At 47.5% G+C, this 17,971-nt stretch overlaps 1 protein-coding gene across 1 annotated transcript; it reads right to left on the bottom strand.

Moving 5' to 3' along the window:
* Positions 1-1,757: 1,757 nt before the first annotated feature.
* On the bottom strand, positions 1,758-4,025 carry LOC136463151 (peroxidase P7-like). Its single transcript, XM_066462176.1, has 3 exons — positions 3,679-4,025; positions 3,328-3,519; positions 1,758-2,761 (listed from the first exon to the last, which is right to left on the bottom strand). The coding sequence occupies exons 1-3, from the start codon at positions 3,901-3,903 to the stop codon at positions 2,204-2,206; spliced, it is 975 nt and encodes a 324-aa protein (XP_066318273.1). The 5' UTR covers positions 3,904-4,025; the 3' UTR covers positions 1,758-2,203.
* Between the last annotated feature and the right edge of the window lie 13,946 nt (positions 4,026-17,971).

The raw sequence follows: 17,971 nt of genomic DNA, 5'->3' as shown, positions 1-17,971 counted from the left end.
GTTCGGTTTCCTGAAACTTGGCTGAATTGGTTGGAAAATACTGTTCTGGCTGAATTGTTGTTAGAGAAAAATACTATTCCGACTGAAAAAATAAACTGAATAGTGTGGATTATAAGGTAAGCCGAACGGGGCCACTATGGTCTTAAAGATGCTCTACCGATGCTTCTACATAGTTCGAGCGATTAATATCAACTAATTATAATAAATAATGAGAGCTTCTACTAGCGAATAAATATCAAAATGAGTCCATCAAGATTAAAATAATTTCAAGCTAGGCACCATAAGATAGAAAATATTTTTAGGAAGAAAAAACTGAAACTAGTTTCATAAATTTTCGAGCTAAAACAAAATTTCTATGAATTTTCTAGAATTACATTAGATTTTAGGGTTTTTATTTGGATTATTTTCCATGTAAAAAGTATTTTGATAATTTTTTTGTAAAAAAAAAAACTTTTGATGAGCTTTTGGATATTTTTTTAATATTTGTAGTCTGATTTAGCTTCTGAACTTTCAAGTTAGTCAGATTTACACCCATTGCAGCAGAAGTGGTGCCATGTAGAACGGCTAACATGACACCATGTCAAACAAAACAATCATTAAATCCACTCAGGGTGCAAAAATAAACGGTTTAAAAGTTGAGATGATAAAAGTTTGGTTTTATATACAAGGGAGGGGGATCCAAAGGACTTTTCCATCTGAAAACCAAGCCAAAGCTTCCGTTGAGCAAAACAGTGGACACAATCACCTCGATCTGTCTGACCATGCGAATATGTGATGATAGATGTCCGGCAACCAACTGCTACAGAAGGACAGCCACGCAAATCACATCGCCGCAACGAGAATCCTCTGCTAATCACATTTTGCCGCTTCTCTGATTGCGATGACCGGCCGTGTACGTCGTCGGTGCGTGTGACATGGTACGGATAGCACATTTCGTTCGATGACCGAGAGATATATATGTCACATTAACACACCCTGCCCGTGGAATGCAGGAAGCTAGCAGCTGCCATTATGGTGCATGGTGTTACTACTCCTACTAGCTAGCTAGCACATACGTACTTGCACGGTTGCACCTGCCTAATTCTGTTGATTATTGTGCGCATGATCGATGTCCAACTATTGTGCTATATAGCCCGATTGACGTACAACACCCGGTTTTGACCATGCATGAAAACAAGTTAAAGCATTTGCTGTTCAGTCGGAAAACGATGTTATTCTGACCAGAGTTAAGCATTTGCTGTATTAGCAGGCAACGTCGGGATCGTAGTACCATTGTGTGCACATTGCATTTGTAAAGGAGATGGCTATCTAGTAAACGGGTGTTTCTTCCTCTCTCAGCACTCAATTTTTAGACCATCGATCTCCTCATCTAACCCCTCACACTTCTTCTTTCTCCTCCTGACGCCCACTGTTTATCTTCCTCCAAGCCCCCGCCGCGGCGCGGTAGGGTCTCACCGGAGCTCCGCCGCCGCAGGCGCAATATGGTCCGACCAGTCCCTTCTATAGCCACCGGAGTTGAAGAAGAAAGAGGGAAGAGGCTCACCGAAACCCTAGCCACCGTTGTCGTCATCTTAGTCTCAGGTGGGCACAAGTCCAGGAGGAGGAGGAGGAACCCCCCCCTCCCGCGCCCGCGTGGAGGGGAGAAAGGGAGGAGCCACGTGGTGAAGAACGCTGAGCGTGTCGAGGAGAGCGAGTCGAGTGTTGGAGATGGATAAAACACCCGGTTGGTGTTTAACATTTCCGTTTGTAAATTGCTTGTGGGAGGAACAAAAGAAAACACATGTCGTCTGCTCTTATTCGTGCCCTCCCTGGAAAATAATCATGAATCGCCCAATGTACGTACAAACTTACAGGCTAAAATCGTGGTACAAAAGAAAAGAAAAGGAAGAATAATGCGGCCAAATAAAATAAATAAAAAATTAATGAAAAGCAGCAATGGCCATGCAGTGATCGATGTGTCACGGCACGCTGGGCCCACCCACCCGTCTCTCCTGAGTCCTGACAGCGGCGCTCCACCCAGCAAATCCCTCAAATCATCATCGTCTCCGCCGCTCCCTTCCAACGCACTCCACACTTTCCACGCAAAAAGCCACACTCCTCTTAGCTGGCCATGTCGCCGGATCCAGACCGTCCGTGTGTGCCTGTCCGGCCGCACGAATCTTGACAGTGCCCAGCAGCAGCACTGCTAGTCTGCCACTGATGTCTAGTTGGGCTTCCGGCAGTTGGCGCGGATCTCGCCGCTGGAGCCGGTGAGCGGGCTAATGTTACCCATCTTGACGACGGCCGTGACGAAGTCCGTCGAGAACGCGGCGCCGTTGCGCGCGTACCGCGCCGTGATGGAGTCCACGACGCCGGCGCCGAAGAGCTCCTGGTCGGAGTGGAGCAGGCCGAACTGGGACACGAGGTTGCGGAAGTATCCGTTGTCGAACTTGACGGAGCTCATGGCGTCCATGGGCGCCAGGTTGCCGTCGGTGCCCCCCGCCTGCGGCCCGCAGATCTGCTTCCGCTTCGCCGCGAACCCGGCGTTGATGTTGGTGTCGTTGTAGATGCGGGAGCGGAAGCTCGCGCACCGCGCCGCCCCGATCGTGTGCGCGCCCGACAGCGCCACCAGGTCCCGCGAGTCCAGCCCCTTGGACGCGAACGCCGACACCAGCGTCGCCGCGCTGGAGGACGGCGACGGCAGGTTGCTGTTCGCCGCCGACTGGCTCGCCGTGCGCGTGTCCCGCCGCCCCAGCTGCACCGTCCACGTCGGCCCGCTCAACTGCGCATTGCATTGCATTTCATTGTTTGTCATACACTCATACTCTACATGTCAGTGAAATGCTGCTACTACTACTACATTATGTTACAGTGCAAACTAATCTAGCTAAACCATGTGATTAATTAATTAAACTATATATGGCCACTTGCACGACAACCACTACTTGTCGTCGTCGATCTCGAGTGTCATGGACTGCAAGTAACTTGCTTCTGTGACGGATGAACAGAACAGCTACCGACGTACAGTAGCCTGTAGCCACATGTGCGACTGGCGAAGAAGTCGATCAGATGACGAAGCATCCGTCGTGCTAGCTCCGGCACCGGGCTAAGCGGTTGGTGAAGGCTGCTGGCCTGACCCGCACGTTGCTCAGCTTGTTTGACGGGACCCATGGCTATCGATCAAGAATCCAAGATGCTTTTTTTTTACTCATGCATGCATGGTGGCAGCAAGCAGTACGGGGTGTCGGCAGGTGGTGTAGTGCCAGCAGTGGGGCGGCCGTGCGATGATATGATGATGCAGAGGCAAAAACAACTGCAGCAGGTGCACAGGATGCATGGTTCACTGACCAGGTTGACGCCGTCGCGCGCGGCGAGGGCGACGATGTCGGCGCAGGAGACGGTGCCGGGGCAGGCGGCCTCCACCTGGGCCTTGATGGCGTCGATGACCTCGAAGCCGCGCAGGGAGTTGGCGTTGGGCCCCGCGTTCTTCTCCCCCGTCAGCGTCGCCGAGTCGTCGAGGAGCACGGACGCGTCGCACCCCTGTACGTGGCAAGGCGGCAACGTCCATGTCCGTGTCATTCCGTCCAGCGGTTTCGTCATCGATCAGATGCGGAAATGCCGCAGCTAACCGTGCAAATTATTGAACGGAGTTGGACGGCGACGTATAGCAAGCAAAAGCTAAGCTAGCACAGCACATACCTGGACGAAGCAGTCGTGGAAGAAGAGGCGGAGGATGGAGGCCCCCATCCGCGGCTCCTGCTGCACGGCGGCGGCCATCCCGGAGCGCACGATGGTCTGCAGGTTGGGGCAGCTCGCGTCGTAGAACGTCGGCGACAGCTGCGCCATGGCGCCGAGCGACAGCACGCACGCCACGGCCACCGTCGACGCCGCCACTCGCGTCAACAACAAGGCCGCCGGCGCCATGAATGCTTCTCGCTCTCCGCCGCCCCTAGCTGGCTGGCTACTTGCTCGACGTGGGATTGGGAAGAATGGGACTAGTAGCTATATATAGATAGCCTGCCAGTACACTGCCTCGACTGATTGAGCTGCTGTCGATGGAGTCCGGAGTCCCAGCACTGCGCCCCTGAGCTCTATATAGTGGCCGATTGCGGTGGTTACATGCGTGGGCCGACACGCAACGCAACAGGGCGGCAGATCGAGTTCCCAGTCCGTGAGCGCATGCCATGGCATGGCGCCCTGCATGCACCATCAAATTGCACTGCATTGCTCAGTTATTAAACACTTCAACTGCAGGACCGACCTCATCGATTAACTACTCTATCTATTTATTTATTTATACATGTCTCTATCTATCTTGCCTTTAGATCGTACTACGACTACGGCTGGATGGTGGATGCCATAGCCAGTGGTACCCTATGCATGTGCGCGCGTACCTCTGGAGTGTTACGGTGAATGTTGTGAGAGTGAGGACTGAGGACCCGGCTCCAGCTGGTGGGGAGCACCTACTAGTAGTAGCGTAGCTGAAGCATGGATTTAAATAGGGGGCTATAGCAATGCTATTGCGTCGCTATAGCCTCTAGAGAGAGCTTCCGCTACATTATTTCTATTTTTCCGCTATATCATTTATAACCACTATATTATGCTTTAACGTCGCTAAATTGATTAGCTGTGACTTTAAAATAGCATTGCTATTTCAACTTTAGCTTTTAGAGTGACAATCTACTTATTATATATTTATCTTTTGCTGTTAAGTTAATCTTTTAGAAAATTGAACACTTGAGTCTCACAAATTATGCTATAATGTCATATTAAATAATATTATCTAGACTCCTAAAGCCTTGAAAACATATTTGTGTTCAGTAATTTTCACGATTCTTGTATTTTTATGAAATAATTACTTGATTTTTTATGATTTTTTTAAAAACCGCTATTTGTCGTAGCTCCGCTATAGCTGCGCTATAGCTTTATAGCTTCTTAAAAAAAGATGCTACTATTTGCAATAGCCCGCTATTTTAAACCTTGAGCTGAAGTGGCCGGGCATCGTGTGCGCGACTGTCGTCAACCTTTTGGGACACGGGTACACGTCTCCATCGGCCTACAAATGCCAAATATCCTATCCATGCCATACAAGCCACGTACGTAGGCGTATCTTGGCATGTATGCGCGCATATGATGCGCCCTGTCACCTCTTGTGCCACTTGTGTTTCTGTGAGGACGTTGGTTAATTTGTTGCAAGGGTGAGCGTACGGTACCTACCACCTAGAAGAAAGGAGTACTCGCTGGGAGGCCGTAGCAGGGCAACCAAAATTACAGGAGACAATTGCAATTTTTTTTTTTGGAAACGGAGACAATTCCATTTTTGTCATCAAAATCTACAACTACATCTTTTACGTGCAATTTAAAATTCAGTGTTCCGTTCAACACTACTACTTTATTTCTTTTTTCAGAAAACGGTGAAAGTTCTTTCGATGACTCATATATCCATGATGACGCTAACAGCTAATTTAAAATTATAAAGTATCCATGACAATCATTTATGTGAGTTGTTACTTTATTGTATAAAATTATACTTCTTGCCTGAAGCATCTATGACATCTATATTGATAGTATAATGAAGTACTCTCTCTCTTTTTTATTAAAAAATGGGGAGACGGATGTTCTTGCCTTTCTTTGTGATTTTGCTCTCTTTTTTTCAATTTGTGATTTTACTCTAGTTTTCGGAATCTGAAGCCATCGTTTGCCCCTGCTCTAGACTCTGCTAGCTCAAGGTCGAACAAATAAATTAAAGGAAACTAAAAAATAGAAAAAAAATGAAACCCCTAATTATCCTAAGCCTCACGGCTTCTGCCGATGGTTGATTAAGCATATACAATTTTTTAAAAAGTTCGTTTAAATTTGGAATATTTACAAATTTTGCTTTAAAATTTACTTTAAAATACTGTCGAAATATTAATGTCAAAATAGATGTTAAAATCATAAGAGTACTAAAGAAACCTAGGAACAAATTCACATGGGAAAACAAGTCTTTTCAGTTGAACTAACTCTGTATTTGTTTTGAAAAAAAAATAGGAGCAAAAACTAAAGTTAAATAAATGAGGGCAAAATGACAATTAGACTTTCAAACATGGGTAAAAACACAAGAGTCAATAAAAAAACTACATTACATATAATTATTTTGATAGAGAACGAGTAAACATTGATGAGCAAGCTTTATATTAACTACCTTTTGAGGTTAGCAATATTTTGAAAGCCATGAGGTTAGCACTATTGGCCCCTCCTAGAATTCATTTCAAGCTCCCTCGCGATCTTAAGTGGCATGATGCATGTTAAAATAGGCATTTATGCCATCATTTTCATTTAGTGTGTATTCTACGACATAAAATTGTTATGTTTAATAAAAAATACAAAAGAGAGCTTCAAAATGTTATAATAAGAAAACGAGTTAATTTCAACTTGATATGCCCATAAAAAAATACACCAACTACTTAAATTAAAATCTGATTATCAAAATCTAGATTCTAATCCCACGGGACATGAGTACCATACACTAAACTAAGATTTCAACTAAATGTGTGTATATTGAAGAAGTGTCACCACTACTGGAGGCGGGCTCTTTGCCGAGTGCCTGTTGCACTCGGCAAAGCCTTTGCCGAGTCGAATCCCTTTCCGGCAAAGGCTGTTTTGCCGAGTGCCAAATTTTGGGCACTCGGCAAAGGCTTTGCCGAGTGCCGTGCGGGCACTCGGTAAAGATTTGACGCCGTCGACCGACGACCGACGCCGTCTAATTTTTTTTTAAAAAAACTCTTTGTCGAGTGCCACAGCTCCGGCACTCGGCAAAGAAATCTGTTTTTTAAACCTCTTTGCCGAGTGCCACAGCACCGGCACTCGGCAAAGGGTGTTTTTTTTATTTTTTTTAAATTTTCTTTGTCGAGTGCAATGGTCATTGCACTCGGCAAAGCCACCTCTAAATTTCTTTTTTTTATTTTTTGCTTTTCCATTTAAACAACAATGCATATATATATAATAGAAACCATAATTCAACAACAATAAATTACAAACCACATTTATATATTACAAAGGACCAAATTTGTCCGAAATCCACAATTTAATACAAACCACAAGTTCATAGTCCACAAGTTCACAAGTTCGATACATAGAAACTACTCCGCAAGCGGCTCACGGCGACTGCGCCCCAGCGTGCGATCCCGGCGACGGTCCGGGTGCGGATGGCCCGACTTGCGATGCCGGCGACCCTCCGACCTGGTTCGACGCCGCCCCCGATGTCCGCTGCACAAAAAAGAAGATATTGCACGTGAGTGACAAGATAAAAATGTAAGGAGTTTAAAGAAAAGTTCAAAATTTTGGCAGCACCTCCCCTGCACGGGGACGTTTTCAAAACCTGTAAGAAAAACGTCGGCACGAAGGCCAACAACCACATTTCCGGCACGAAGGCCGACACATCACTAACCCGACGCGAAGGCCCACACATCAACAAATCCGGTACGAAGGCCATCTCTAGGTTTGACACTAAGCATGAGCACAGAAAGTAAAACATACTCACCGAAGTAGACTGTGGTGGTGGTTGTGGTGCAAGCAGGTGTAGTGGGATCTGCCAACCTTGTTGCTCCCCAAGTTGTTGCACGAACCTGAGCAAACCTTCTTGCTGGGCCTCCCCGCTGTTCTCCCAATACACGTCCTGAAAGGGAGAGTGTGTATCCGGAGAACAACAGTGAGGTGGTGCCAAAACTCTGTCTCGGACCCGAGCAGAACATAGAAACTAACCCATCTACGCATCAGCGGGCTGTCCAAAAAACATGGACAATCCGAAACATATACGGTCATAGATATGCAGAGATCCGCATACCTCCAACCATATCTGTTTCGGATGGGAGATGCCTAACTAAGCTACACCGATCTACGTACTACAACGGTAAGGAAGAGAGCTCAATTATACCTAGGGTGGCGGTGGAGACAGGCTAGCGGCACAGTGGCGAGTCGGTGCAGTGGCGAGTCGGCGCTGTGCAGGTAGGACCGCAACGCCGACGAAGGCGATCAGGGTCGCCGAGGTGCTCCGGATCCCCTCCGACAGGTCCTGCTTTGCAAAAGAAGAAAAACATCACTAAAAGTTGAAAATTTCGGCAGAACCTCCCCTGCACGGGGAGGTTTCCAAAACCTGCAAGAAAAACCGTCGGCACGATGGCCAACAGAACCACAAACCCGGCACGAAGGCCATCAACGACATAGACGGCGCGATGGCCGACAACCCTACGGCTTTACCTTCTCCTCCGGCGAGGGCGTGGACGACGGTGTGGACGAACGGCGTGGACGACGTGGACGGACATGGATGAACGTTCGTCCCCTCCACCTCGGCTTCCTCCCCCTCTCCCCTTCTCCTCCTCCTTCTTCTTCCTTCTTCTCCTTCTTCCTCCTCCTTTTCTTCCTTCTTCTTCCTTTTTCTTCCTCCTTCTTCTTCCTCCTTCCTCTTCCTTCTACCTTCTTCCTCCTTCCTCTAGGGCCGCGGCGGGCTCACCAGGGCCGCTGCCTTGGGCCGACGCCGGGTAGGCGGGGCGCGGCCGGGCGCGCCACTGCGGGGCGCCGAGCAGCCGGGGCGGCCCGGAACCGGTGGTCGGAGGCCGACCGGGGTGGGGCAGGGCGGCACCGAAGCTGGGCGCAGCCGGGGCGGGGCGAGGGCGGGCAGGGGCGCCCCGGATCCGGTGGCCGGCCGAGGTGGGGAGGGGCGGCAACCGCGGCGGTGCGCGGCCTGGCCGGCGGCGCGCCGGCGCGGGCGGATCGGGGGACGGGGCGGCCGGGCCGGGGTGGGGAGGGGCGGTGTCGTGGCGGGGCACGGCCGGGCCGGCGGTGCGCCGGCGTGGGGCTCGCGGGCGGGGCGGGGACGGGGCGGCGCGGGTCAGGGACGGGGCGGGTCGAGGACGGGGCGGCGCGGGGCGGTCGGGGCCGGGGTGGAGCGGGGCGGCTAGGGCGGGCGCGGGGCGAGCGCGCCGGCGGGCGCGGGGCGAGCTAGCGGCGTGTGGAGTGAGTGAGTGTGTGGGCCGGCCCACACATTTAGTTAGGGTTTCCCCCTTTGCCGAGTGCTGGGCCGGGCCGGCACTCGGCAAAGGCTTTTGTTTTTTTTAAAAAAAAATCTTTGTCGAGTGCTACTCCCTGGCACTCGGCAAAGGCCCTCTTTGCCGAGTGCCAGGGCCGGCACTCGGCAATTTTTTTTGTTTTTTTGCCCCATTATTTTTTTTGCAGCCTTAATATATTATTTAAAACTCCATGTTCAAATTTGGCACAATTTTGACTTTTTTTGCTATATTTCGTTAGTTTTTTTGTTTCGTTGAATTTTATGGAATATTTCAAATTTGAACTGCAGGTGCATGGAATAATCGAATTTGGTCGTTCAAAAAATGATATTCATGATATTTGGTGTATGTTGAGGCCGTATCCAGGAACTCACATGAAATTTCGAGCATCTTGTTGACGTAACATGACGAGGTACCTGCGGGAAAAGTGTATTTAAATTATATAAAATCCAAACGAAGTCCGAAAATGACGAAACTTGTCGGGGCGTTGTGTTATCGCATGTAGAGTCTATGGTAAAAAATTGAGAACGTTTCGAACAAGTTGTGACGTCGGATGCCTAACACCCAGACATGTCGGGGCCTCACAAAAAGAACGGGTAAAAAAACCAAAAAAATTTTTTTGCCGAGTGTCGGCCCTGACACTCGGCAAAGAAGGGATCTTTACCGAGTGCAGGGCCTTGGCACTCGGCAAAGGCCCTCTTTGCCGAGTGCCAGGGCCGGCACTCGGCAAAGATTTTTTAAAAAAAAATTGACAGCGTGGGCGGACTCGGCCGTCAAGTGCCATTTTTTTTCCGAGTGCCACTCTTTGCCGAGTGTTGCACTCGGCAAAGAGGCTTTCGCCGAGTGCCGAGAACTCTGTGGCACTCGACAAAGCCACTCTTTGCTGGGTGCTAGACTTTGCCGAGTGCCACCCGGTCCGGCACTCGGCAAAGAGTGGCTTCGCCGAGTGCCCGATTTTTGGCACTTGGCAAAGCTGGCGGCACTCGGCAAATCTGCGTTCTCCCATAGTGCACACACACAAAAGGAAAAACATATAAAGTAGCTGATAAGCTCATCTCAAAGGATATATGTCATCAAGTATTTATATGGATATCGTTAGGAAATAAACAATTTAAAGAGAAAGAGCACGCAAGGATAGGTAATTTTAATTAGCGTTGTAGTTATTGAATATGAACATCCAATACTTATGTCTCCCAATATTCTAGCCCATACAACCTTTTACTTTCCTCTTCCAAGTAAAATTCATATGACCCATCTTCTTCTGCCATTCTCACTAGTCTATTAACCAATGCTTCTGCACGAGCTCAAACCATACGAGACATAGGTATTCGAAGTTTGTGCATAAATTAAATACCTATAGAAGAATCATTAAACAATTCATGAGATCTATTGTCCATGTTCTCACTTTAACTAGGAGTTTGTTTTGCTTGTGGTTCACGTTGTCATTCAGCAAACAGAAAAAAAAAAAAGATGAGACACATGATCCTGTTTTATTTACTCTGCCTAGCTAATTTGTTCCCCAAATCATTGTAGCGCGCGCTACAAATGGACAAAGTTCACGTGCAAGTCGATCAGTAACGAAATATTCTCAACCAACCATTGTCGGGGGATAGCACAGACGAGAAGACATAATATACATCCATGAAGAACTAATATTTTTCCCGCTCAAAAAGAATCAATAATTAATCTTCACCTGCTCATCAAGATTCAATTATGCCACATTGTCGAGTAGTATCATCAACATGTAAATCAAAGGAGCAACACAGCTTTAATCATTCCAATTCAGCAAAAGCCCGCGACATCGAGTTGGCTGTTGCTGGTAACTAGTACTACAACGCAGAACAACCTAAAAATCACAATCATTTCAAATAGTCAATCATTGCTGCGTAGGACGTACGATCGAGTTTGCATTGGCACGCTTAACTGGAATCGATGCGCTGCATCTACGAATCAGATAAACAAGATATATTCTTGATGCTTGTTGTGGCCCTCTTGAATGATACGGTTCCCTTACAGGAGTGATAAATAATAACTTTGCTTGCTCAGCCCTAAAATACTTGATGCTTTACAATTTTGGACGCGACTAGGAGAAGAGGGCTTTTCCAATAACGTTCGGTCCAGTGCCCCTCATCTGCTTATCTCCTAGAAAAAAAAAACAAGAAAGTCTTCTTTCTCCCACCTGCGCCCCCACCCCGCTGCGCTACTCCCGGCCAGCAGCACACTACCTAAACAGTAATAAGAACACTACCAATAGTGCCCACATAGAAACCTCCATCGGGAGCAACTGTTCAGAGAAGTCACTACTGCAGAAAACTTAACCGAGGCGGCCATATTTGATTAACCGAGGTGGGCAAGCCGTCCACCTCCATCAAAATATCACGGTTAATCCAGCCTTAACGGAGGCGGTTGGCCGCTTGCCTTGGTTAATCAAATAAAAAAAATAAGAAAGCCCGTGGACAAGCCCACCGAGCCCATCCACGGGCCCGCCGAGCTCGTTCATGCGCCGCCGCCGTCGGATCTGGACCTGCACGCTCCCCGCCGCTAGATCCAGGCGCTCCTCGCCCAGATCAACGCCACTAGAGGAGCTTGAGGGAGAGGGAGGAGCTCCTCGCCCAGATCCACGCTGCCGCAGCTCGAGGGAGAGGGAGGAGCCACCGCTGCCGCCACATCTTGAGGGAGAGGGAGGAGCCACCTCCGCCGCCATAGCTTGAGGGAGGGAGCCGCCGCCGCCGCCGCAGCAGCAGCAGCACGGGCTCGGGAGCTGCCTCTGTGTGGGGGAGAGAGAGAGAGGAGAGGAGGGGCACCGTGGGGGAGAGTGCGCCGCTGTGGGGGAGAGGGAGAGCAGTCTCGCCTAGATCCACGCGATCGCGCTGTGGTAGGGGGAGAGGTGAGGGAGAAGAAGCGAGTGAGGGAGAGACAGGCTGGTGGGAGAAGGAGAGGTTGCGAGAGGGAGGGAGGGAGGCGAGCGGAGTCGCGCGGTGACGGTGCCGCACTGGGCTGAGGCGTTTTTGAGGGTGGATGAAGTGAGTTAGGGTTTGTGTGTTGTTAGTCAGACATGGTGGTGGGCTTCTGTTGGATAGCGGGCTGGGCCTAATTAATGGAGGCGGTGGCCTTACAAACGCCTGCCTCCGTAAATGATTTATCGAGGCAGGCAGACATTTTTGACCGCCTTGGTAAATAAAATGTCCGCCTCGGAAAATCGATTTTGCGAGGAGGTTACTTGTGACCGCCTTAGTTAATCACATGCATTAACCGAGGCGGTTCAAATGTGCGCCCACCTCCGAGGCCATTTTCCAAATGCCTCGCATAAGTTTCTCTGTAGTAGTGAGGGCTCATATTAAGTACTAAAAGTTGTGTGTGAAAGCATCTACACCCCTAGTTGGGTTTCATTAATTAATGATGACACAAGATTACTGTGACTAATGTGTGTTCTGCAGAGGCAATTAAAGTTAGGTCATGGTAATTGTGATTGATTGGGCAATTATGGTTTTCATGCCCATGTCGATGGAAATCGTTTTGGTTTCAAAGGATGGACGACAAGGTTAAGGATGAACTAGTTCTAAGTGTCGTTTGGCGTTGAGAGACACTTAGATTAGTTATAGGACTTTGTTTTTCCTTTGGCCATACTATAAAGGGGGGTATGAATGGGTAGCTTGACCTAGGCAAGTCTAGTGAGAAGAATGTGGTGCACATTTGTTTAATCTAGCACTAGGTAGCTCAGATGAAGCCCAAGATCATCGAAAGTTCGAAAACGTTTCAAAACAGTCCTTGAAACGAAGGCCAGCGCTGGGGGTGGCACCGGACATGGTGGTGTACATCACCACGGGGGTGACGGTGCACCTCCTAGGGGGTGGCGGTGCCACCGGCCTTTTTCTCCCGAGGTTGCCTATTTGGGAATTTGTCCTGGCGATCACCGGACAGGGCACCGCCCTAGGGATGGTGGTGCCACCACCATAATTTTCCCGAGGCTGATGTTTTTGGCTTTTGCACTGAGTGGCACCGGACATGGCATCGCCCTTGGGGTGGTGGTGCCACCGCCATTTTATTCCAGAGAGGAAGGAAACTAGGGCTTGGTCACCACCCCTGGGGTGGCGGTGCCACCGCCCTAGGGGTGGCAGTGCCAACCTAGTAATGGCTATTTGAAATATAGCCATTGGGGTGGCACCGTATAGGAGGTGGTGGTGTGCCACCTTGTTGTTTGGTGACCCCGAAAAAGTTGAGTGGAGGGCCAACGGCTAGTTCTATCCCTTGGGGCTATTTATACCTATAACGACCCATGTTCATTGCAACCTAAGCAACCATTTTGATGTATCAAAAGAAGTCGGTCACCTACCATCAGTGAAGACTTACACCATGAAACACAACACTCGACATCAAGAACATTCATTCAATGACTTAGTCAATTAAGCAAAGACAAGGAATATTAGACCGTCCACCAGTACACCGGACCATCTAATAAGAGTCAGGGTAGAACAGAGCTAAGTGGAAATTAAGTTGTTTCTTAATTATGGACTTGGACCCAAATGTCAACATGAGTTGAGATACTTCACCATCTGAAGGAGCACCCTCTCACCTATCCACTCATTTGCAAACACCCTCTCTCTCTCTACCTCTCAAGAACAAGGAAGAACCCTAGAACTAAAGAGAGAAAGGAATGAAGAGAAGAATGAAGGAGGAAAAGAGGAAGAAGAAGAGAAGCATCGATTCCATCAACCTCTTCAACATAGTCATGGTGAGCTCAAGAGAGTAGATCCCATTTTGTGAATTTTCCCCAAAGTAGTTAATGTGTGGTTTTGATGGAGGTTGGAGATGATGGAAGCTTGGATGGAAGGAGAGTTGGATCTTCAATTCTCAAGCTATGGAAGCTCTTGATCTCAGAGCCAAGGATCTCTATCTCAATCTCAAGGTTTATCTCTCATCTCATGACTTTTTGTTTAATCCCTAAGCCTTGAGCCACACTTAGTGAAACTAGCTTATAACCAAGCCATAGTGAACCTAGTAAGCCACCTAAACTACCATAGGAATGTTTGGCACATGCAAGATGCACAACTTCACAAATCTAAGCTTGAAGCCTAGGATTTCCTTAGAGCATAGGTTATGTCACTCGTGCGATGGAGTGTCTGTCAAACCGACGGAGTGTCCATCAATCCATAGGAAACCATAGCGGAGCGTCCGTCGCCCACGGCGGAGTATCCGCTGAATTATAGACAGCAGTAACCCAGTAACCCGAGAACACCCAGTTCATACCGAAGCATCTCTTGATTGACCGGACTATCCGATGTGGATAGAGAACCCTAGAAATGCCTAAGTCCCAAACCTATTGGAGTCTCCATGAACTCCATGGAGCATCCATCGATCAGTACAGAGCCGGACCAAAGATAACCTATCTCGGTACCTAGTATAGCGGAGTGTCTGTCAGTAGAACAGAGTGTCCACCAGTCACAAGAAGAGTGAGCTAGCTTAAGCAACCTATTTGTGTAACCAACCTACAACCAAGAGAGCTTAGTCATACCCAATGTAGTAGTAGAGCCACAGTTAGATGTCTCTCCTTAAGTACTAAGGTAGTAACCTAGTCCTATCCACCCATGTTTCTCCTCATCATTCTGATCATCGATGTATCCCTTAGACGATCTTCCATATACTTTCAGGAACGTGCGTGAGTCTTCATCGTTAGTTTCTAGATGTCTGGATGGCAACACCATCAAGCAGGCACCCCACTATTATAAACCCTACTTTGGATACTTACCAAGTTGCATTATGAGTTATGCATTACATGTAGCCTTGGATAATGATCACTCTTATACTACACCTAGAGTAGCTTAATAATCTGTAGAAGCCTCTCATCTAAACAATAGGAATAGGAATGCTTAATGCTTAATGCTTATTGCTTTGTTGCTTGGACAATGGTAGAAGTCAAGCATGAGAAGGGAACTCATACTCGCGCATGTAGGATGCTACACCTAGATAATTAACTATTAAAACCAATGAGGGTATAACTTGACTTACCTAACTAATCTGGCTAAGGACTAATATTCCTAATAGGGTAATCTTGATAATAACTTAGATATCTTGCTCATGCGAGGGGTAGGTCGTCATGAGTGTTGGATCTCAAGTGACATAGCTCGTGGAGAAGTAAGGACCATGTATTGGGATATGTAAGTCTGAGTAACCACCCGTACAGACCACATGTCGTGGATGGGATCGCAAGCCAAGTAACTAGTTGTGACCTGTTTATCTATGAAACTGGCAAGGGGGGTGGCATCAGTCGGGAATGTTCGGGACATTGACTGGGCACCCACTCGAACCTTTCATGTGACACTCAGGTCGGATTAGGGAAAGGTTGGAGACATGAGGCAACCCTTATCTCTGGTGCACAAGATATGGAGGTTCATCCCGTTTCTCCATGTGGGTACAGTTGTACACCTCTGTAGAGTCTTGAAAGCCTAGAGTCCCTTGGGATGGAACTATTCGGTTATTCTTTTTTTCTATACCCATGGTAGCATGAGTAATGGACCATGAGCATCTTTGTTATAATGATGAATACCTTTACTTCTATGTTGAGCATAGCATGTCATAATCTTAATGAACATCATTGCTTTCCACACTTATACAAATACCCGATAACTACCCTATGCATCCACCAAATATTATATGTTGGAATTAAGTCCTACAAGTACGCAATGTACTCATGGTGCAGCTGTTAAGTTGTTTTGTAGGAACGTGGTTGATCGATGGAGGTTGAGTCTCCATCACCACTGCCTAGTAGCATCAGGGATGGGCGACCCCGAGTATTGGTACATCTAACACACAGATAAATCCGCAAGCACACAGATACCATTGTAGCTTTCACCCGAAAGTATTCCAAGTATCATATCCATAGGAAAACATGTGAGACTAACTATGATCTAACTTGACTAGGGGTAGTAACAAGGTTAAGATAAATAGGAGCGTAGAGAGGAAAACTAAGGTTCTCTAGTTCTGACTTGGGTAAGCTATATCTTCTACTATTCAACTAGGGACATTACTTAAGAAAAGACACCAGCAGAGAATGCTCCCATAGTAATCACGTCCTACTAGCCCTACAAACGGGAGGTGGACTACAGAGAATTCAATGAGGCTATAAGAGTCACCCTCGCGAGCTACCACCGACCGAATTACGTAATTTATGTAAACTCTATCTTGTAAGCTTTTTGAATAAGTTGTTTGAGCATTACCCATTAGACTGTGTCGGTTTGGTATGTCAGCTATTGTGTTCCACTCAACCTAATCCTAAAGAGGAATTGCTTAGTGTGCTCCTAGGGGCCACGCAATGTTGTTTTGCTTAAATTGAGCATGTCAAGTGGATGACACTCGATTTAGGTGAAGTACTGTGACAGGCACCCCACAATACCCCTCCATCTCGTGTATTGAGGCTCTCTTGCCCATTTGCTCAACTGAGGAAATCATTTGGTGTGCAAGGGAGAGCAAGAGCCTAGTGGGATGATTGAGATTTGCTAATCCAAGATTAAGGACCTTATTAGTACATAGAGAGTAGCAAGTGTGCACCACTCTTCTCATTAGGCTTGGTTGGGTCAAGTGAGAGTTTGTGCTTGTTACTCTTGGTGATTGCCATCAGCTAGATGGCTCGCTGGTGATTGGAAGTTTGGTGATCATCCGACGGAGCTTGTGGATGACCTAAGTCATGGTGTGAGCGGTTGTGGGTGATTCACCACAACGAAGTGTCGAAGAATCAACCCGTAGAGAACACTTGATTCTTGCATGGATCAAGGGGGAGCTACACCCTTGCACGGGTGCTCCAACGAGGACTAGTAGGGAGTGGCGACTATCTGATACCTCAGAAAAACATCATCGCGTTCCTCTCCCTCTCTTTACTTTGTCAATTTACATTTGAGCAATTCAATTTATGTCTTTATATTCTTAGAATTGCCATGCTAGAGTAGGATTGGAACTAGGGTGCAAAAATTTTGTGCGGTAGAACAATAGAAACACTTTTAGGCACAAGGAGGTGAAATAGGCTAAGTGTAGAGCTTAATTATTGCAAGAAATTTAGAATTAGCCCAATTCACCCCCTCCCGTCTTGATCCTTTTAATTGGCATCAGAGCCTCATGCTCCTTGATTTAGGCTTAATCGCCTAGAGCAAGATGTCCCATAGGGATGGACCCTCTCCCGTCTTTGAGGGAGATGATTTTTCTTATTGGAAAATTCACATGGAGGCGTACCTAGAGGCTATAGATGTTGGTGTGTTTAGAGCCACCGCATAAGGCTTCCTAAAACCTAAGGACCCTACCAACCTTGTTGGTGATGAGGCTAACTACAAGAAGTGGAATGCAAAGGCTAGAAACACTCTCTTTAGAGGCCTTTGCAAGGATGTCTTTAATCGTGTATGGAACCACAAAGACGCCCATGCACTATGGTCAGATATTTGTGCGCTCCATGAGGGAACCAAGAGTGAGCGAGAGGAACGCTATTACCTTGTGATCAAAAAGCTGAATTCATTTGAGATGCTTCCTAATAAATATGCTAATGAAATGTATTCTCACTTGAATGTTCTTATAGAGGAGGTCAATGGGCTTGGACTTACTCAAATGCAACCATCAGATGTTATGAGAAAGATCTTGAGTGTCCTCCCCATTGACAAGTATGGGCATATTGTGACAGTGCTTCATCAAGGTGATCTTTCCACCGCTACGTCAACTCAAATATTGGGGAAGATCAATGCACATGAAATGTACATGCACATCACTCCTCAAGAGGGCTCTTCTTCTTCAATGAAGAAAGATTTGGCATTCAAGGCTAGCCAAGAGAAGAGAAGCAAATAAAAGATTGCTCATGATAGTTCAAGTGATGAGGAAGTTGATGATGCAAGTCTTGGTCTCATGGTGAGAAGAACTGCCAAGATGCTCAAAAAGCTAAACAAGAATGGTGTCAAGTTTGATGGAAAGAAGAA

This window comes from Miscanthus floridulus, chromosome 7, assembly GCF_019320115.1.
Source record: "Miscanthus floridulus cultivar M001 chromosome 7, ASM1932011v1, whole genome shotgun sequence".
NCBI lineage: Eukaryota > Viridiplantae > Streptophyta > Magnoliopsida > Poales > Poaceae > Miscanthus > Miscanthus floridulus.
The sequence above is the reverse complement of the archived record's forward strand: the minus strand, read 5'-3'. Positions and strand labels throughout refer to the sequence as shown.